We start from the raw sequence: 23,720 nt of genomic DNA, 5'->3' as shown, positions 1-23,720 counted from the left end.
ACCTGTTAAAATATAGTGATATATTTGTAAATATAAATGTACTGATATTTAGGTTTTAAAACATACTTTATGTTACATGATTTTTGACTATACAGTTATCCTGTGTAAATCATCTGACTCATCTATTAGGATGACTGACCACTTTTTGGTTAGATAGTATAATTTTTTTTTCAATTATGAGTTAAAAAGAGGTAATATCTAAGATTGGTCTCTTCTAGCTCTGAGAATTTGTGTAAGTAATTTTGCTGTATCTATTATCTTCCCTTTCAAATTCATCTTGCATACTACTGAGGATTCCTTTTAATTGCTTCTCTGATTCTTTATTACCTATCAAATTCTTGGTCCTTATCAATCTGACTCTACCATATATTTTCAAAGCTTGATCACTGCCCTTCTCATGGTCTAAATTTAAAACATAATGAATGACTTGCTATGCCCCATGTTTACTCTGCTCTCTTCCATCCCCTTACCTGCAATTCCTTGAACTTTTTGTTTTAATTTCCTTTATTTTCCAAGGCATTACTCATGTATAACACCCCCCCAAAGCTTCCCTGATAACCATAACTATTATTTCTTCCTAGTATACATGTTCTTGAACCAATTTTTTCATTGTATTTTGTGTTCTGATTATATACATGGCATTAACATATATACATATATGTGTGTATATATGTAAACATTAAAGTGATGTGTTTAATATTCTATTTGAATATTTAATATTCTAGTATGTATACTATTCTATGTTTCTGTCTCTAGCACTTTTCCTGGTACATTTGTAGTTACTCTTGGAATTGAATTTACAATTCATTTTTAATTGACTTGCATTTGGCAATTCTTGTAACCGTGTGTCATCTTGTTCAAGTTAAACCGTCTTCACCCAAGTTTTCTCATCTGTAACGTGAGTGGGTTGACCTAAATGGCCTCACATATCTCATTCATTTTTAAGTCTATACACTTATAAATTGAATTCAATTCTGCAAATCCATGAAATTCCTTCATTTGATCATGAAATTCCAAATTCAAAGAAATGGTAAAAGAGGTAAAAGTATTTGTTGTTTTTTGTTTGTTTAAGCCACCAAGTATGAGATGCAAGTCAATCTGTACCTTTAACTCTTTAAGGAATAACTATTTAACTATAGTATGGGAGGAAATGACACTTAAAATACATAACCTATTCACAGCAAATACAATTAGGAGTAGGCTTGGGAATCTAAAGAATTAGAGGGGCTACATCTTCAATATGAATAGTGGACTTCCTGTGAATAATTTGAAAAGTCAGTCTATTTCCTATAGGATGCAAGTGAGTAAAAAAAAAAAAAAATAGCAGGGTTACTTTCAATAAATAACCAGAGGCAGCAAGTAGTTTGTGAAAAAAAATTGATAAGCTTACTTTGCAATACTAAGAATAAACAGAAACAAACAGATCACCATGGAGGTCACTGTAGTTTATGAAGCAACATCTGTAGCAGAGAAGTAAGAAGTAGAGAAATTAATAAATAGATCTTACTTACATCAGCCTGATAAAGTAGAAAGAATGTGGGATTTGGAGTCAGAAGGCTTGTTCATTTTTTGTGCTTGTTTTGTGTTTATTTTTAGTCATCTCTGTGACAGTAAGTCATTTTGTGTCTCTGAGTCTCAGAGACTCAGATTTAATGAGAGTTGGATTAGAACTCTAAGAACCCTCCCAGCTTTACTTCTCTGAATTTATAGACTTAATTGATTTTCCAAACCAAGTTAACTTTTACTATTGTATTCAATGACTTTAATTTGAAGGTGGAAAAAGAGAATATTAATTTTTTTTTCTGAATTTGATCTGCAATTAAGAAATGAAAGAGTCCAATGAATTAAGTATTCATTAGCTGCTGCACTATTTGTCATGAATATTTCTTTAAGGGCAGAATTTGAAAGAACTGGATCACATAATCACAAAATTAAGTTGATTGTATCTTAATAGACAGAAAATGACTGGTTATTGACCTGAAATTTTCAGAATCAGTTGATTATAACTATCCCTTTTTTAGCTGGATAAAGCAAATATTTAAATACTATAATTCATTAATTATTGCCATTATTATGGAAATGATAGGGGTCAATTAGTGGTTTAATATTATAATCATAATGCAGTAATAATATTGTAAAAGCTAAATGGACAGTTGTAGACATAAAAGCAGAATGACCTCAAATTTCCACAAACACTCACTGTATCATATTGAACCAGTTATTTTACCTCTTCTCTGTTGTCATGCTGGATCATTAAATCATAAGTCCCTTCTATATTCCATAATTACTACTATAATTTGGGGGAATTCTTGGGGAGAGAATGATAAACACATTTTTAGAAAACAAATGAAAATGAATAAGAATCAACTTTCTTCTTTCCCGATATTTAGTTATATATAGTACAATAATCATCTAGTAACTTGTTTGTAGGTACCATTACATCTTAACTATTAAAAATACCAGAAAGTAATGTAACTAGTACTGAATGAGATGGTCATTCAACCTTATTTCTGTTTATCATCCTATCTTCAGAAGACTTTGGTCTTGTGGCAATTTGAGCAATACTACTTCTCACCTGCTTTCCCAACCACCCCTAAAAGAAAGAAGAACATTCATAACAATTTTCCTTCTTTTCTGTTAAATGCCAGTACATTCCTTGTCCACAAATGCATTCTGACTATGTCTCTGACTATGCTGTATGTCATGTAGGAGCAGCTATGTGAAAGAGTCAGCAGAATGTCAAATCTGAAATCAGGAAGACCTAAAATCATTATTTTCCTAAATTTGAATGTTGCCTCATATGCTTAGTAGCTATGTTACCCTGGGCAAGTCACTTAACCCTATTTGCCTCAATTTCCTCATCTATAAAATGAGCTAGAAAAAGAAATGGCAAAAATTCACTCAAGTATCTCTCCATGAAAACCCCAAATGGGGTCACAAAACATTGGACAAGACTGAAAAATGAATAAATAACAAGATGGCTCATTGGTTCCTTAGAGTTACAGTTAGGAGATGCAATTAATTGAGTATATTTGTTCTAATAAATACTATATTTAATTTGCATTTTGTGGTAGGATATGAACATGTCTCTTTAACAGTTTAAGTCATATTAAACACATTTCCCATGACTTCTTTCAGAATTTGAAGAACTAGCAATTCTGAGCATAGGATGTGAATAATATCTTTTTTGGTTATGCTCCTTATAAAATGTTATTGGATAGTATAAAGCTGTGGATCCACAGTCCATTAGAAAGTTGTATTCTGTAATATAGCATGTAGTTTTGTTTTTTACTTTGGTTTTATGCTTTCAGCATAAACTCATGTGTCCTTCCCCAAGCCAGAGGGCAAGAATAAATTATTTTATGTGCTGTGTGACTCTAAATGTAAACCAACAAATTGTATCTGTCATCTGTCAGACACTTTTGCCTATAGTGTCTACCATAGCATTAACCTGCTCAGCGTCACATGATCCCAACTCTCACATCCCAGGCTCTGTTTTTGCTTTTCAGTGAGACCTTTCTGACCCCAAATGCCACTGACTATCAGCATATGATGAATAATATATTACTCTTTCCTAAGTGCCTGGAGAGACCTATCCACACAGCAAAATTTCTCTGTAGTCTGACAAGCTGCCCTGCTATTCAGCAGAGCACACCTCAGTTCTTAGGTTGGTTCCCCAACAGTGAATTATTTATGAATCACAAATATTCAGATTCATGAGAGAGTAGCAAGAGTTTTGGTGGCTAGGGAACTTATGGCTTATATATTAATAAAGGCCATGGCTTATGGAAAACTGGTCTTAGAGTCAGAAATACCATGGTTCAAGTACTTTTCTGACAGATATTATTTGGGTTCGTTTCTTCCTCTCATTGTCTCCAGCTAGCTCTTCATAGTTATGAATTGTGATATAATTGTCTATCTATATGACTGGGGGAGCAATTTATCTATGGAATTTATCTATGCCAATAGAAAGTTAATTTTTAAAAATTTTATGATAATATTGAATTCAGGATTTAAGTCAATACTTTCCAAGCTAGGAAATAAAATGAATTACTTAAAAAAAGTTAAATGCAAGCATTGCATATTTTGATCCAGATTTTTCTCATGGGAGTAATTAAATTAATATTTGATTAGCTTAAAAGGATCTTTTAAGCTGTGTTTATTCATTCAGATGATAAAGTATAGTTGATTTTCATATAGATACAAGTCTCTATATAGTATTACTTATGAAGAAATCTGTACTGTTTTTGTTTGTTTTTTAGTTTTGTTTTTTTTTTTTTTTTAAGATTCTACATTTCAGAGAAAGGATTAGGACATATTGCTAGTAATGGTCATTAGCATGATGGGAAACCAAAGTGGTTCAGAAATAGCATGTTCATTCTTAACTGAAAGATTCATGTAGGATGCCCAATAGATATGACAAGATGACAGGAAGGATATTATGGACTGAATTCACAACAGCTAAGAATAAGTATCACATGCTTTTGTTTGCTAATCATTCCTCTTGGATGGGAAAATAAAAATGAGTCAGATGAACTAGAAAGTTGCCATGTTAGGGCATTCTCTGCCTGGTCATTCTTTAATCAGTTTTGCTTATATCCTTCCTCTATTCCAAACTTTTTTTCCTAACTCCCCCTTAAATTCTTATTCTCACATTTTAGCTTAACCCCCAAGGATATCCAAGGTCTTTTGCCTTTACCTTTGCAGTTCTGTCTTATAATACTTCCTTCCAAATGTGTTTACAGTTTGGTCAAACTAGACCAGTCAGCAACCAAAGGCTGTTAGGAGCATAAAGCATTAGGCTTGGAGTCAGGAAAAAGTGTGTTCAAATTTGTACACACACACACACACACACACACACACACACACACACACACTAGGTGTTTAATGATGAGCAAGTTACTTAATCTGTTAGTTTTCTTTTTCTTTTATCATTTTACTCTAATGTAAAAACAGGCGTGATAATTACAGTTCTCTCTCTCTCTCTCTCTTCTCTCTCTCTCTCTCTCTCTCTGGATTTTCATGAAGATCTCACCTTAAATCTCTCAAATCATTTCATTATGGTAGCTGTATAGTTATATTCAGGGCAATTGTATCTTTCCTGATGTTTTTCTCCAAAGTCAGACTATGTCTTTATCTTCATAATATTTCTGTTTCCTCAATTATCTGATATAATGTTATAAAGGTTGTGATCATATAATGTACAATTGTTGAATGAATAAATGCAAATGGCTCAATAAACAGTTTTTGAGTAAATTAAGTAGCATACATATATATTCATTTGAGAGTGATGCTAAAATCTGGTTACCTCATATATTTTAGACATATAATATGCTTAGAGATTACACACACACATACACACACACACACACACACACACACACAAAAAAAAAACAGGAAATATAGCTGACATTTTGCTGTCATTCAGTCATTTTCAGTTGCATCCAATTCTTCATAACATCATTTGGTGTTTTCTTATCAAAGATACTAGAGTGGTTTGCTATTTTCTTCTCTAGGTTTTTGTTTGTTTGTTTTTAATGGATGATGAATTGAAGCAGAGTTAAATGATTTACACTGTGTCTGAAGCTGAATTTGAATTCAGGATGATTAGACTTCCTGATTCCATCCAAGCCCAGTATTCCATCTAGCTGCCCATACCTAACAGATATAGAAATTCCAATGAAACAATAAATTTGCCAGGATGTGATAGGCAAGGTAAATTATGGCATAACTGTAGTAATAAATCCCAAAGGACAATATCAGTCATTCTGATAGCATAGGGAGAGGGGTCAAAGCAACAGAATTTGGAACTCAGGTTTTTAATTATTATTTTCCAAATTTACATATAATTGGGGAAAATTTAGTGAAGATGTGTATATATATATATATATATACATACATATACACACACAAGTATATTTGCATATACTTATATATACATTTGTATGTATTGAATATACATATGCATTTATGTGTATAGAGAGATTTAAAAATTAGGTTTCAACATACTACAAGGCACTACATATATATTTTCTGTATAGGAATGAGATAAGAAAATGATAAACTTTCTAAAGAAGATGTGTACTACAGATTATGAGAATTTTCTCTTGACATAAGTGCTATCTATCAAAGATTGTATGAGATCCAGTAATTATTTCCTTATCTCTAATTTTAAAAAAAAAGGATTTAATGATTTTGTGGATGCCAATCAATATTGGATATGAAATCATATGAAATGAGATAAAATCCCAAATCTGTTATTGGCTGTTTCTGTGATCTTGATCACATTTCCCCACTCTGGGACGCAGTTTCATCTTCTTGAATGAGATGGTTCATCTCTAAATTCTTTCTAATTCTAACAATCTAGTATGAAAAGCAAAAAGCATAATCAAAATTTAAGTGTTGTTATTCCACAGTTTAACTATTGCCCTTATCAGAAAGGAAATATGAAAGAATATTCTGTGTATCCACATATGAATTGTGAGTTAGAGCTCAAAGTAGTGGTTACTGTGATTTGTGGAATACAGTGAGTATCTAGGATACAAAGCCAAAGTAAAAATTTAAATATAATAGAGCATTCAGACTTTTTTCAAACAGCAAACAACAGAACAGGTATAAAAAAAAGTACTTTTTTATTTTGTGTGCCCAGCAGACAAAAATGATTAAAGTCATATATCACAATTTTTAGCATCATATCACAGATTTAGACCTGAAAGAGACCTTGTAGCATCTAGTTCTATCCCATCATTCAGAAAAAAAGAAAAGAAAAGAAAAGAAAATGATGTTGAGGCCAGGGAGGTTTAATGATGGAATTAAAATGAGGCACTCCTAGGTCACTGAGTAATTTAAAAATATATTTTACAAATATACAATAGCACTTCACTTTGGCAGATCCAGATCCTGGAAAGCCTCTATCCAGCAGGGGAGAATGTAGTCACTCACATGGTCCTCAGACATGCATTAATTCAGAAGGACACTATTCTTGCATTGGTACAACTTTTAATGCTATAGGTAACCAGGAAAGAAAGATCAATATGATCAGGAAACTGCAGCAAGGGTAGCTCAGTTTGAATGTTATCACTACTCCAGACCATGAAGTCCCATGTTTGTTGTCTTGTAGGGGTGGACAAGCCTGCCCTGCTTGTATGTGGGGATAAAGGGGTATACTGAGTAGATATTGGAGAACTTATTGGTATTGTTCCTATATGGAAGTTAAATGTTTTATTGACTTTGCCTGGGGAGGCAAAATTAGTGATTTTACCAATATTCTGAATATAATGTAATAAGAATTTATCCCCAAACTTGTCATTCCTTTTCCCATTTTAGTGCCTTTGTACATACTATCTTTAGGGTTTGAGATGCCATCACTTTTCGTTCCTATCTTTTAAAATCTTTAAATTCCTGCAAGGCTCATCTCATGTCAGATCTTACTAGCTTACTTCTTATTCAATCTAATTACACTTTTTCCCTTTTATTTGTTTTACTTATCTCTGTAAACATATAGCTATATCTCCTCATACCTCCCCACTAGAATGTAAGCTTTTGGAGTCAGGGAAAAATATTTGTTTTGATTTTTTATTCCAGCATTTAGCACAGTCACTATCTTATTAATAAGGTGTCTCAATTGAGTTGTATAGAGAACTGAAAGAACTTGTGCTTCTCTTTGGAAATAATTTCTAATTATCTAAACACAAAAGGATGAAGTACATGTCTTGCTTGATCTGTATATCTTATATCATTTGATTATTGGTTCAAAAGATAGAGATGCACTATGTACTTAAATTTTCTAATGTTTAAATGCAGTTGCATATGGTGCTTGAGAGAGGACACTTACATTGGAGCTGATTAGATTGTAGAGAAACAAGCAAAATGGCTATTTGCTATCAAAGTGTTTTGAATCACCTTCATTTGATATGCTGATCATTCCTCTCACCTAAAGTAATTCAAATAATTAAACAATCAAGGAAAATATATTGCAAACATATGTTCTGACTTTATTTACTCAGAATTTACAATCTTAGAGACAAAAAACACGAATAAAGGCTTTTGATAAATTTACTGATTTTATAGTTATGAAAAATTATTTTATGATAGCTTGGTCTGCTTTACATTTAGCTATATAAAACTGAATTAAATGTAAAGAGGAATTGATCAAGGAGATTTTAATCAATTTTTTGAGTTCAGCTCAATTAACCTGATGAGATTGTAGAATATAGAATGTGGTTAGGTTATACTCATTAATGTCTTGCTAACAGTACAAAAGGTAACTCAACATGGGAGGCTAAGAAATTCTGGGTAACAGATGCACTAGAAGAGTTGCCCATGCTTATGGTATCTAGATATGGTACCAATTCAATTGGGTGTTTTTTTTTTTAATAGCTTTTTATTTACAAGTTAAAAGCATGGGTAATTTTACAGCATTGACAATTGCCAAACCTTTTGTTCCAATTTTTGCCCTCCTTCCCCCCATTTACTCCCTCTGATGGCAGGTTGACCAATACATGTTAAATATGTTAAAGTATAAATTAAATACAATATAAGTATTATGTCCTAACAGTTATTTTGCTGTAAAAAAAGAATCGGACTTTGAAATATTGTTCAATTAGCTTGTGAAGGAAATCAAAAATGCAGGCTGACAAGAATAGGGGGATTGGGAATTCTATGTAGTGGTTCATAGTCATCTCCCAGAGTTTTTTTTGCTGGGTGAAGCTGGTTCAATTCATTACTGTTCTATTGGAACTGATTTGGTTCATCTCATTATTGAAGATGGCCACATCCATCAGAATTGATCATCATATAGTATTGTTGTTGAAGTATATAATGATCTCTTGATCTTACTCATTTCACTCAGCATCAGTTCATGCAAGTCTCTCCAGGTCTTTCTGAAATCATCCTGCTGGTCATTTCTTGCCGAACAATAATATTCCATAAAATTCATATGCCACAATTTATTCAGCCAGTCTCCAATTGATGGACATCCACTCAGTTTCCAGTTTCTGGCCACTAAAAGAGGGCCGCCACAAACATTCTTAACATACAGGTCTCTTTCCCTTCTTTAAAATCTCTTTGAGATATAAGCCCAGTAGTAACACTGCTAGATCAAAGGGTATGCACAGTTTGGTAACTTTTGAGCATAGTTCCAAATTGCTCTCCAGAATGGCTGGAGGTATTCATAATTCCATCAACAATGTATTAGTGTCCCTATTTTCCCACATCCCCTCCAGTATTCTGCATTATCTTTACCTGTCATTCTAGCCAATCTGACAGGTGTATAGTGGTATCTCAGAGTTGTCTTAATTTGCATTTCTCTGATTAATAATGACTTGGAGCATCTTTTCATATGGCTAGAAATAGTTTCAATTTCTTCATCTGAGAATTGTCTGTTCATATCCTTTGACCATTTATCAATTGGAGAATGGCTTGATTTCTTATAAGTTAGATTCAATTCTGTATATATTTTGGAAATCAGAACCTTTGACTGTAAAAATGTTTTCTCAGTTTATTGCTTCCCTTCTAATCTTTTCTGCATTAGTTTTGTTTGTACAAAAACTTTTCAATTTGATATAATCAAATTTTCTATTTTGTGATCCCTAATGATCTCTAGTTCTTCTTTGGTCATAAATTCCTTCCTCTTCCACAGGTCTGAGAGGTAAACTATCCTATGTTCTTCCAATTTATTTATTTGACCTTATCTTGGTATACAGTGTTAAGTGTTGGTCAATGCCTAATTTCTGCCATACTAATTTCCAATTTTCCCAGCAATTTTTTGTCAAATAGTGAGTTCTTATCCCCCAAACTGGAATCTTTGGGTTTATCAAAGACTAGAGTATTAAAGTTATTGGCTGTTTTGTCCTTTGAACCTAACCTATTCCATTGATCAACTAGTCTATTTCTTAGCCAGTACCAAATTACCTTTACTCTGTTTTGGTAACTGCTGCTTTATAATATAATTTTAGATCTGGTACAGTTAGGCCACCTTCATTTGATTTTTTTTTTCATTAATTCACTTGAAATTCTTGACCTTTTGTTTTTCCATATGAACTTTGTTGTTATTTTTTCTAGGTCATTAAAATAGTTTTTTTGGGAGTTTGATTGGTATAATGCTAAATAAATAGATTAGTTTAGGTAGTATTGTCATATTTATTATATTTGCTCACTCTATCCAAGAGCGATATTTTTCCAGTTGGTTAGCTCAGACTTAATTTGTGTGGAAAGTGTTTTGTAGTTTTGCTCATAAAGTTTCTGATTTTCCCTTGGCAGATAAGATTCCTAAATATTTTATACTAACAGCAGTTACTTTAAATGGAATTTCTCTTTGTAACTCTAACTATTGGATTTTGTTAGTGATATATAAGAATGCTGATGACTTATGGGTTTATTTTGTATCCTGCAATTTTGCTAAAGGCATGCATCATTTCTAATAACTTTTTAGTAGAATCTCTGGGGTTCTCTAAGTATGCTATCATATCATCAGCAAAGAGTGATAATTTTATTTCTTCATTGCCTACTCTAATTCCTTTGATCTCTTTCTCAATTCTTATTGCCAAAACTAGCATTTCTAATAAAATATTGAATAGGGACTTCCGGTTAAGATGGCGGAGAGGAGGCTCACAGCTGCATAAGCTCCACGCTCTCTCACTATCCATTTCATTACAAGCCTCTGAATCAATGCCTGACTGAAAAAAAAAAACCCACAAATAGTTACCAAGAGAAGCCATCCTTGAGATCCGCCACGAAAGGTCTGTCTTTACTGGAGGGCTGGGGCAGTTTTAGATCGGGCGCAGGCGGCGGGCAGTGGCAGTGAGAGCACGGGAGCAGACTGGAGAGGGGGTGGAGAGTGATCGCAGCCATCTCTGCGGGGAGAGCTTCGCTACAGGTTTGGAACCTGCAGCAAATCAGCAGCCCAGCAGAGAAGCTAAAAACACCGGGGCTGAAGAATACAACCGCAAACAGCTGGAGTCTCTCAGGACCTGGCCGCCCCCCCCTTCCCCCCCCTCAGTGACTCAGCACGCTTTGGGATCTCAGAGCGCAGGCGCAGCACAGTCCTGCTAGTGCCTCACTGCTGCCCCCTGCAGTCTGTAGAGGAAGCTCGATAACACACCCAGCCCCCCCCCAAAGAAAGACTCCAGTTTTTTCTGTTTTTCTTTGGTAGTTTGTCTCTGATTAATAGACAGAATGAGCAAGAAGCTGAAGAGGACTTTAACCCTTGACAGCTTCTACACAGATAGAGAGCAGACTTTAAATCCTGAGGAGACTAAAAACAGGCAGTCCCCAGGTGATTCCCCAAAGGAGGAGATCGTCTGTTCCTCAGCACAGATGAACCTCATAGAAGTGATTAAAAAGGCTCTCACAAGGGAGCTAGAAGAAAAATGGGAAAAGGAGAGGGAGGCTTGGCAAAAGAGCCTGGAGAAGTCAGTTAAAGAGAGAGTGGATAAAGAAGTAAAATCCTTGAAAAATAGGATTAGTGAACTGGAAACAGAAAACAGCTCTCTAAAAAACAAAATTGGCGAAATGGAAAAAAATTCCACAGAACAAAAGAACTCAATTGGACAATTAGAGAAAGATTTTAAAAAAGTGAGTGAAGAGAATACTTCACTGAAAATCAGAATTGAACAAGTGGAATTGAATGACTCGAGGAGACAAGAAGAATCAGTCAAGCAAATCCAAAAAAATCAAACAATGGAGAAAAATGTGAAATACCTTCTGGGGAAGACAACAGACCTGGAAAACAGATCCAGGAGAGACAATCTGAGAATCATTGGACTCCCAGAAAAACATGATGAAAAAAAGAGCCTGGACACTGTCTTCCAGGAAATTATCAAAGAGAACTGCCCAGAAGTCATAGGAACAGAGGAAAAAATAAACATTGAAAGGATTCATCGATCACCCACTGAAAGGGATCCTAAAATCAAAACACCAAGGAATATATTGGCCAAATGCCAGAACCCTCAGATGAAAGAAAAAATATTGCAAGCGGCTAGAAAAACCCAATTCAAGTATCAAGGAGCCACAATAAGGATCACCCAGGATCTGGCAGCATCCACATTAAAAGATCGAAGGGCCTGGAATATGATATTCTGAAAGGCTAAGGAACTTGGTATGCAACCAAAAATAACTTACCCAGCGAGAATGAGCATCTTTTTCCAGGGAAGAAGATGGACATTCAACGAAGTAAGCGAATTTCATCTATTTCTGATGAAAAAACCAGAACTTAACAAAAAGTTTGATCTACAAATATAGAACTCAAGAGAAATCTAAAAAGGTAAAGATTAATCTTGGGAACTATATTTTGACTATACAGATGTATAAAGAATACATGTATACCTTGTTCTAGAAATTGATGTGGAAAGGACATTGTACCAGAAAAAGGGTAAAGTGGGGGTAGTACATCTCATGAAGAGGCATAGGAAACCTATTATATCTGAGAGAAAGAATGGAGGGGGATGAATATAGTGGGTATCTTACTGCCTTCAGAATTGGCTTTAAGTGAAAAATCTTAAGACATATTCAATCTATGGTGAAACTTCTCCCATCTCATTGAAAAGTGAGAAGGGAAAAGTGGAAAGGGAAGGAATAAGCTAAGCGGAAGGGAATACGGGAACTAGGAGGGAAAGGGGTAAGATAGGGGGAGGAACTCAAAGGTGGGGGGAGGGACACTAAAAAGGGAGGGCTGTGAGAAGCAAGGGGTGCTCACAAGCTTAATACTTGGAAGGGGGGGAAAGGGGAAAGAAGGGAGGAAAGCATAAACCGGGGTTAACAAGATGGCAAGTAATACAGAATTGGTCATTCTAACCATAAACGTGAACGGGGTAAACTCCCCCATAAAGAGGAAGCGGTTAGCAGAATGGATTAAAAGCCAGAATCCTACAATATGTTGTTTACAGGAAACACACCTGAAGCGGGGAGATACATGCAGGTTAAAGGTAAAAGGTTGGAGCAAAATCTACTATGCTTCAGGTGAAGTCAAAAAAGCAGGGGTAGCCATCCTGATCTCAGATCAAGCTAAAGCAAAAATTGACCTAATTAAAAGAGATAAGGAAGGACACTATATCTTGCTAAAGGGTAGCATGGATAATGAAGCACTATCTATATTAAACATATATGCACCAAGTGGGGTAGCATCTAAATTCTTAAAAGAGAAACTAAGAGAGCTGCAAGAAGAAATAGACAGTAAAACTATAATAGTGGGAGATCTTAACCTTGCACTCTCAGAATTAGATAAATCAAACCACAAAATAAATAAGAAAGAAGTCAAAGAGGTAAATAGAATACTAGAAAAGTTAGATATGATAGATCTCTGGAGAAAATGTAATGGAGACAGAAAGGAATACACTTTCTTTTCAGCAGTTCATGGAACCTATACAAAAATTGACCATATATTAGGACATAAAAACCTCAAACTCAAATGTAGTAAGGCAGAAATAGTAAATGCATCCTTTTCAGACCACGATGCAATGAAAATTACATTCAACAAAAAAGCAGGGGGAAGTAGACCAAAAAATAATTGGAAACTAAATAATCTCATACTAAAGAATGATTGGGTGAAACAGCAAATCATAGACATAATTAATAACTTCACCCAAGAAAACGATAATAATGAGACATCATACCAAAATGTATGGGATGCAGCCAAAGCGGTAATAAGGGGAAATTTCATATCTCTAGAGGCCTATTTGTATAAAATAGAGAAAGAGAAGGTCAATGAATTGGGTTTGCAATTAAAAATGCTAGAAAAGGAACAAATTAAAAACCCCAGTCAAACACTAAACTTGAAATTCTAAAAGTAAAAGGTGAGATCAATAAAATTGAAAGTAAAAAAACTATTGAATTGATTAATAAAACTAAGAGTTGGTTCTATGAAAAAACCAACAAAATAGACAAACCCTTAGTAAATCTGATTAAAAAAAGGAAAGAGGAAAATCAAATTGTTAGTCTTAAAAATGAAAAGGGAGAACTCACCACTAACGAAGAGGAAATTAGAGCAATAATTAGGAGTTACTTTGCCCAACTTTATGCCAATAAATTCGACAACTTAAATGAAATAGAAAAATACCTCCAAAAATACAGCTTGCCCAAACTAACAGAGGAAGAAGTAAATATCCTAAACAGTCCCATCTCAGAAAAAGAAATAGAACAAACTATCAATCAACTCCCTAAGAAAAAATCCCCAGGACCAGATGGATTTACATGTGAATTCTACCAAACATTTAAAGAACAATTAACTCCAATGTTATATAAACTATTTGAAAAAATAGGGATTGAAGGAGTCCTACCAAACTCCTTTTATGACACAGATATGGTACTGATACCTAAACCAGGTAGGCTGAAAACAGAGAAAGAAAATTATAGACCAATCTCCCTAATGAATATTGATGCTAAAATCTTAAATAAAATATTAGCAAAAAGATTACAGAAAATTGTCACCAGGATAATACACTATGACCAAGTAGGATTTATACCAGGAATGCAGGGCTGGTTCAATATTAGGAAAACTATTAGCATAATTGACTATATCAATAACCAAACAAACAAAAACCACATGATCATCTCAATAGATGCAGAAAAAGCATTTGATAAAATCCAACATCCATTCCTAATAAAAACACTTGAGATCATAGGAATAAATGGACTTTTCCTTAAAATAGTCAGGAGCATATATTTAAAACCATCAGTAAGCATCATATGCAATGGGGAAAAACTGGAACCTTTCCCAGTAAGATCTGGAGTGAAGCAAGGTTGCCCACTATCACCATTATTATTTAATATCGTATTAGAAACACTAGCCTCGGCAATAAGAGTCGAGAAAGATATAAAAGGAATTAGAGTAGGCAATGAGGAAACCAAACTATCACTCTTTGCAGATGATATGATGGTATACCTAGAGAACCCCAGAGATTCTACCAAAAAGCTATTGGAAATAATTCATAATTTTAGCAAAGTAGCTGGCTACAAAATAAATCCCCATAAATCCTCAGCATTTTTATACATCACCAACAAAACCCAACAGCAAGAGATACAAAGAGAAATTCCATTCAGAATAACTGTTGATACCATAAAATATTTGGGAATCTATCTACCAAAGGAAAGTCAGGAATTATATGAGCAAAATTATAAAAAAAGTCTCCACACAAATAAAGTCAGACTTAAATAATTGGAAAAATATTAAGTGCTCTTGGATCGGCCGAGCGAACATAATAAAGATGACAATACTCCCTAAACTAATCTATTTATTTAGTGCTATACCAATCAGACTTCCAAGAAAATATTTTATTGATCTAGAAAAAATAACAACAAAATTCATATGGAACAATAAAAAGTCGAGAATCTCAAGGGAATTAATGAAAAAAAAATCAAATGAAGGTGGCCTAGCTGTACCTGATCTAAAATTATATTATAAAGCAGCAGTCACCAAAACCATTTGGTATTGGCTAAGAAATAGATTAGTGGATCAGTGGAAAAGGCTAGGCTCACAAGACAGAATAGTCAATTATAGCAATCTAGTGTTTGACAAACCCAAAGCCCCTAACTTCTGGGAAAAGAATTCATTATTTGATAAAAACTGCTGGGATAATTGGAAATTAGTATGGCAGAAATTAGGCATGGACCCACACTTAACACCATATACCAAGATAAGATCAAAATGGGTCTATGACCTAGGCATAAAGAACGAGATTATAAATAAATTAGAGGAACATAGAATAGTTTATCTCTCAGACTTGTGGAGGAGAAAGAAATTTGTGACCAAAGATGAACTAGAGACCATTACTGATCACAGAATAGAAAATTTCGATTACATCAAATTAAAAAGCCTTTGTACAAATAAAACTAATGCAAACAAGATTAGAAGGGAAGCAACAAACTGGGAAAACATTTTCACAGTTAAAGGTTCTGATAAAGGCCTCATTTCCAAAATATATAGAGAACTGACTCAAATTTATAAGAAATCAAGCCATTCTCCAATTGATAAATGGTCAAAGGATATGAACAGACAATTTTCAGAGGATGAGATTGAAACTATTACCACTCATATGAAAGAGTGTTCCAAATCATTATTGATCAGAGAAATGCAAATTAAGACAACTCTGAGATACCACTACACACCTGTCAGATTGGCTAAGATGACAGGAAAAAATAATGATGAATGTTGGAGGGGATGCGGGAAAACTGGGACACTAATGCATTGTTGGTGGAGTTGTGAACGAATCCAACCATTCTGGAGAGCAATCTGGAATTATGCCCCAAAAATTATCAAATTGTGCATACCCTTTGATCCAGCAGTGTTTCTATTGGGCTTATATCCCAAAGAAATACTAAAGAAGGAAAGGACCTGTATGTGCCAAAATGTTTGTAGCAGCCCTGTTTGTAGTGGCTAGAAACTGGAAAATGAATGGATGCCCATCAATTGGAGAATGGCTGGGTAAATTGTGGTATATGAATGTTATGGAATATTATTGTTCTGTAAGAAATGACCAGCAGGATGAATACAGAGGGGACTGGCGAGACTTACATGAACTGATGCTAAGTGAAATGAGCAGAACCAGGAGATCATTATACACTTCGACAACGATATTGTATGAGGACATATTTTGATGGAAGTGGATTTCTTTGACAAAGAGACCTGAGTTTCAATTGATAAATGACGGACAAAAGCAGCTACACCCAAAGAAAGAACACTGGGAAACGAATGTAAACTATCTGCATTTTTGTTTTTCTTCCCGGATTATTTATACCTTCTGAATCCAATTCTCCCTACGCAACAAGAGAACTGTTCGGTTCTGCAACATATATTGTATCTAGGATATACTGCAACATATCCAACATATAAAGGACTGCTTGCCATCTAGGGGAGGGGGTGGAGGGAGGGAGGGGGAAAAAATCGGAACAGAAACGAGTGTCAATATAATGTAATTATTAAATAAAAAATTTAAAAATAAATAAATAAATAAATAATATTGAATAGTAATGGTGATAGTGGGCAACCTTGTTTCACTCCTGATCTTATTGGCAATGGTTGCAGTTTGTCCCCATTACATATGGTGCTTACTGATGGTTTTAAATAGAGGCTACTGACTATTTTTAAGGAAAAGTCTATTTATTCCTATATTCTCAAGTGTTTTTAATAGGAATGGATGTTGGATTTTATCAATTTTTTTTTTACATCTATTGAGATGATCATATGTTTTTGGTTAATTTGGTTATTAATATGGCCCATTATACTGATAGTTTTCCTAAGGTTGAATCAGCCCTGCATTCCTGGTATAAATCTTACTTGATCATGGTGTATTATCCTGGGGATGATTTTCTGTAGTCTTTTGCTAATATCTTATTTAAGATTTTAGCATCAATATTCATTAGGGAGATTGGTCTATAATTTTCTTTCTCTGTTTTCAATTTGCCTGGTTTAGGTATCAGTAACAGGTCTGTATCATAAAAGGAATTTTCTAGGACTCCTTCATTCTCTATTTTTTTTTCAAATAGTTCATATAGCATTGGGGCTAATTGTTCTTTAAATGCTGGGTAGGATTCACATGTAAATCCATCTGGTCCTGGGTAGTTTTTCTTAGGGAGTTGATTAATAGCTTGTTCTATTTCTTTTTCTGAAATGGGACTATTTAAGCAATTTACTTCTTCCTCTGTATCTGGGAAGCCTTTTTTTTGGAGGTAGTTATCCATTTCACTTAGCTTATCAAATATATTGGCATAAAGTTGGGCAAAGTAACTCCTTATTTCTTTAATTTCCTCTTCATTGGTGGAAAGTTCTCCCATTTCATTTTTAAGACTACTCATTTGATTTTCCTCTCTCCTTTTTCTAATCAGATTTACCAAAGGTTTATCAATTTTATTGTTTTTTTTCATAAAACCAACTCTTAGTTTTATTTATTAGTACAATAGTTTTTTTTTTCTTTCAATATTATTAATTTCTCCTTTTAATTTTACAATTTCAAGTTTAGTAATTGATTGGGGGTTTTTAATTTGGTCTTTTTCTAGCTTTTTAAAGTGTAAGCCCTATTCATTGATCTTCTCTTTCTCTATTTTATTCAAATAAGCCTTTAAGGATATAAAATTTCCCCTTATTACCGCTTTAGCTGCACCCCACAAATTTTGGTATGATGTCTCATCATTGTCATTATCGTGAGTGAAATTATTAATTGTGTCTATAATTTGCTGTTTCACCCAATCAATTCTTTAAGATGAGATTATTTAGTTCCAATTACTTTTTGGTCTATTTATCCCTAACTTTTTGTTGAATGTAGTTTTTATTGCATCATGATCTGAAAAGAATGCATTTACTATTTCTGCCTTCTTGCATTTAATTTTGAGGTCTTTATGTCCTAATACATGGTTAATTTTTGTGTAGGTTCCATGAACTGCTGAGAAGAAAGTATACTCCTATCACACCATTCCATTTTCTTCAAAGATCTATCATACCTAATTTTTCTAATATTCTATTTACCTTTTAATTTCTTTCTTATTTGTTTTGTGGTTTTATTTATCTAATTCTGAGAGTGCAAGATTGAGATCTCCCACTATTATAGTTTTGCTGTCTGGTTTTTCTTGTAACTCTCAACTTCTCCTTTAGGAAGTTAGATGCTATAGCACTAGGTGCATATATGTTCAATATTGATATTGCTTCATTGTCTGTAGTACCTTTAGCAAGATATAGTTTCCTTCCTTATCTATTTTAATTAGATCAAATTTTGCTTTTGCTTGATCTGAGATAAGGATGGCTATCCCTGCTTGTTTGACTTCACCTGAAGCATAATAGATTCTGCTCCAGCCTTTTACCTTTACTCTGTATGTATCTCCCTGTTTTAATTGTGTTTCCTGTAAACAATATATTGTAGGTTTCTGACTTTTGATTCCGTCTGCTATTTGCCTCTGCTTTATGGGAGAGTTCATTCCATTCACATTTATGGTTAAAATTGCTAATTCTATGTTTCCTGCCATCATAATATCCCCTGTGCTTTTCTTTTTCTTGCCCCCCCCCCTTATCCCCTTCCCTAGTATTAAACTTATGGGCCCCACTTGTATCATGCTGCTCTTCCTCTTTAAGATTCCTTCCTCCTCCCTTTGAATCCCTTCCCCTTTCATGTACCCTTCCCTTATTACTCTTTTCCCTTTTCCCTTTTCCTCTCCCACTTCTTAATGAGGTGAGAAAAGATTCTCTGTAAAATAAATATGCCAATTATTTTCTCTTTGAGCCAACTCTGATGAGAGTAAGATTCACACAATGTTCCTCCCCCTCTCTAATTTTCCTCAGATATGATAGGTTTCCTTTGCCTCATTGTGGGATGTAGTTCCTCCCCCCTTTTCCCTTTTTCTGACACTATCCCCTTCCCATTTCTACTTTCCTTTTTTTATGTTATATCAGTAAAATCAAATTATACATGTGGGTTTTATGTATATCCACAACAGAAATACAGTTCTCAAGAGTTCCTTTTACCTTTTTCTGCTTCTCTTGAGTCCTGTGGTTGGAGATCCCATTTTTTTGTTTAGATCTGTTTTTTTCTTTAGAAACTAATGAAATTCCTCTGTTTTATTAAATGTCCATCTTCTTCCATGGAAAAAAATGCTCAGCTTAGCTGGGTAGAATTGGGTGGTTTTTTAAAAAACCTTTCTCACTCTTAATAATATTATCTTTGTCATGTTCTAGAATGGGAGGGTTGTGGGAGAGAAGCATGAGGTAGAAATAGACATATATTGATACTTGAAGCCAAGATGCTCTTAATTCCAAGCAAAGCGAAATGGTGCTATATGTCTGAGGCAAGCTTGTGTGTTGAGCAAGTAGCATAACTGCAACAATTCAGGATAGTAACTCTATTAGCATTTCATGGTATAACTGGAACAGTGAATCCAATAGGTTTTCAGAATATTTGATTATGTTATCCTATTACTGAGAATGTTATGTTCTTCATTACATATAACCCTAATGCTTACAATTTTTGTTTTATTCACATAATGTTTGACAAATACAGTCATATATTTACAACTATATATTAGCCATAATATGTTTTCTTTTTATAGCTGATAAAATACACATTTTATTGAATTTCTTCTTTTTATTACTTTATTTTTTTTCTATAGCCAAACATGACCCAAATGACTTCTATCAATGGCCCCTATGAGTTTGGCCATCTCTAATTTTAATAAATATAGACATAAATAAAGATATATCAGAAATCAATGTTTTGGTTAAAACTTATTTTCCCCAGGCTTTTCACTTTCTAGTCCCAATAAAGTTCTTTCTGAACTATTATTAATGCAATTTATATTGTGTAATATTAATTTATTTGAATGATAAGAAAAATTTATTCATGATGCATGTTATGAAAAATCAGAAATAATCAATTTGAGCCCCACATTTAGAACACATCCAGGTTTTATTGTCTTTAAAATTATGAGACTGTTTTGGAGAAAATGATTCATATTGTGCTAAATAATCATCTAAGGTTACTGTTTGTGTCTTGTTGCTTTTATAGCATGTGGTGATTTGGAGTTCAGAGAGGTGGCAAACAGACTTCGTGACTGGTTCAAGGCACTTCATGAAAGTGGAAGCCAGAACAAGAAAAACAAAGCATTACAGAGACCAGAAAGAAGCAGTAAGAATTCCCATTTACTATGTACCATTGTTTTTGACATAGCCATATATTTCTGTTCTTCATAAATAGCTATTTTCATCTTCAATGTGTCACCCTGATGAAAACATGAATTTCAGAGTGAATTCTTGATTTAAAGGCTTCTTGACGTTCAGAACTTGGTCATTATCCTCAACTACATCCATAACATTTACTGAGAAATATCTAGCTCACTGAAATGACAAAGTGAATGTCACTGGCAAATCACTATTTAGTATCCACATTGATTGAGAATGAAAAGCAGAATCAAAGAATTCCTTGAAAGGATGATGATTTGATAGATGTGAGTTAATGTAGTTTTTTTTTTCTTTTATGGAGTAAAAAAGGGAAAAAAGAAATAGGAGGAATTAGAATGTAAATTTTGTTTCCCCCAGAGAATGCAATTTGAAGTTAAAGTGGTTAATTTTCAAAATTTTATTAAAGCAAATTGTATATTTGTAAAATCTGGATAATTACAGATTATAATCTTGTTGAGGGCAAGATTAAGTATGTATCTAATTTTTCTTTCTATTTCCCTGGCATGGATCATTTCAAATGATAGATACTGAGACAAAAATGCATTGACAAAATTAAATGCATATAATTGAGTCCAATGTTCAAAAAGATATGTGATGAAATCTCATTTCAATCATTTACTAGCTATTTGTCTCTGAATAAGTCACTTAACTTCCATCTGTTTCACTTTCCTCATCTGTAAAATGGAGGTGATAATTGCACTTATCTCCCAGGGTTATTGTGAGGATAATTAGATAATGTGTAGAACATGATTTAAAAAAAAATTGCAAACCTTAAACAGCGCTCTCTCTCTCTCTTTCTCTCTCTCTCTTTATATATATATATATATATTATCCATTTTGGGTACAGTAATAATATTCATGATGCATGATTATAATATATTCCAATAAATTTTTCTGATTATTTATTATAATTATATTAAAATCAGGGGCATCTATATGACACAATGGATAAGGCACCAGCCCTGACATCAGGAGGACTTGAGTTCAAATGTGACCTCAGACACTTAATACTTCCTGGCTGTGTGATCCTGGGCAACTCACTTAATCCCAAGTGCCTCAGCAAAAATAATAACAATTATTATTATATTAAAATCATTAATTTAAATATATGCAATTATTTCTAATTGTAACCTTATTATCAAATATAGAAAGGGAGTCAAAACAGACCTTTCCAGTATATATTTCTTTTTTTTCTTTTTTTTTTAATTTTTATTTAATGATTACTTTATATTGACAACATTATCCCTTGCACTCGTTTCTTTTTCGATTTTTTTCCCCTCCCTCCCTCCACCCCCTCCCCTAGATGGCAAGCAGTCCTTTATATGTTGGATATGCTGCAGTATATCCTAGATACAATATATGATTGCAGAACCGAACAGTTATCTTGTTGCATAGGGAGAATAGGATTCAGAAGGTATAAATAACCCGGGAAGAAAAACAAAAATGCAGATAGTTCACATTCGTTTCCCAGTGTTCTTTCTTTGGGTGTAGCTGCTTTTGTCCGTCATTTATCAATTGAAACTTAGTTAGGTCTCTTTGTCAAAGAAATCCACTTCCATCAAAATATATCCTCATACAATATCGTTGTCGAAGTGTATAATGATTTCCTGGTTCTGCTCATTTCACTTAGCATCAGTTCATGTAAGTCTCGCCAGTCCTCTCTGTATTCATCCTGCTGGTCATTTCTTACAGAACAATAATATTCCATAACATTCATATACCACAATTTGCCCAGCCATTCTCCAATTGATGGGCATCCATTCATTTTCCAGTTTCTAGCCACTACAAACAGGGCTGCTACAAACATTTTGGCACATACAGGTCCCTTTCCCTTCTTTAGTATTTCTTTGGGATATAAGCCCAATAGAAACACTGCTGGATCAAAGGGTATGCACAATTTGATAATTTTTTGGGCATAATTCCAGATTGCTCTCCAGAATGGTTGGATTCATTCACAACTCCACCAACAATGCATTAGTGTCCCAGTTTTCCCGCATCCCCTCCAACATTCATCATTATTTTTTCCTGTCATCTTAGCCAATCTGACAGGTGTGTAGTGGTATCTCAGAGTTGTCTTAATTTGCATTTCTCTGATCAATAATGATTTGGAACACTCTTTCATATGAGTGGTAATAGTTTCAATTTCATCCTCTGAAAATTGTCTGTTCATATCCTTTGACCATTTATCAATTGGAGAATGGCTTGATTTCTTATAAATTTGAGTCAGTTCTCTATATATTTTGGAAATGAGGCCTTTATCAGAACCTTTAACTGTGAAAATGTTTTCCCAGTTTGTTGCTTCCCTTCTAATCTTGTTTGCATTAGTTTTATTTGTACAAAGGCTTTTTAATTTGATGTAATCGAAATTTTCTATTCTGTGATCAGTAATGGTCTCTAGTTCATCTTTGGTCACAAATTTCTTTCTCCTCCACAAGTCTGAGAGATAAACTATTCTATGTTCCTCTAATTTATTTATAATCTCGTTCTTTATGCCTAGGTCATGGACCCATTTTGATCTTATCTTGGTATATGGTGTTAAGTGTGGGTCCATGCCTAATTTCTGCCATACTAATTTCCAATTATCCCAGCAGTTTTTATCAAATAATGAATTCTTTTCCCAGAAGTTAGGGGCTTTGGGTTTGTCAAACACTAGATTGCTATAATTGACTATTCTGTCTTGTGAGCCTAGCCTTTTCTACTGATCCACTAATCTATTTCTTAGCCAATACCAAATGGTTTTGGTGACTGCTGCTTTATAATATAATTTTAGATCAGGTACAGCTAGGCCACCTTCGTTTGATTTTTTTTTCATTAATTCCCTTGAGATTCTCGACTTTTTATTGTTCCATATGAATTTTGTTGTTATTTTTTCTAGATCATTAAAATATTTTCTTGGAAGTCTGATTGGTATAGCACTAAATAAATAGATTAGTTTAGGGAGTATTGTCATCTTTATTATGTTCGCTCGGCCGATCCAAGAGCACTTAATATTTTTCCAATTATTTAAGTCTGACTTTATTTGTGTGGAGACTTTTTTATAATTTTGCTCATATAATTCCTGACTTTC

The 23,720-nt window shown here is 33.8% G+C and overlaps 1 protein-coding gene across 2 annotated transcripts in view; it reads left to right on the top strand.

Moving 5' to 3' along the window:
• SPOCK3 (SPARC (osteonectin), cwcv and kazal like domains proteoglycan 3) overlaps window positions 1–23,720 on the top strand; it is a 693,273-nt gene that overhangs the window by 613,423 nt on the left and 56,130 nt on the right. For both annotated transcript variants that reach the window (XM_051965576.1, XM_051965575.1), the window contains exon 7: window positions 20,481–20,600. In XM_051965576.1, coding sequence (XP_051821536.1) covers window positions 20,481–20,600 — 120 coding nt within the window. The remainder of the gene's footprint in view (window positions 1–20,480; window positions 20,601–23,720) is intronic.

This window comes from Antechinus flavipes, chromosome 6 (assembly GCF_016432865.1).
Source record: "Antechinus flavipes isolate AdamAnt ecotype Samford, QLD, Australia chromosome 6, AdamAnt_v2, whole genome shotgun sequence".
NCBI lineage: Eukaryota > Metazoa > Chordata > Mammalia > Dasyuromorphia > Dasyuridae > Antechinus > Antechinus flavipes.
Note: the sequence above shows the minus strand (reverse complement) of the source record. Positions and strands in the feature narration are given on the sequence as shown.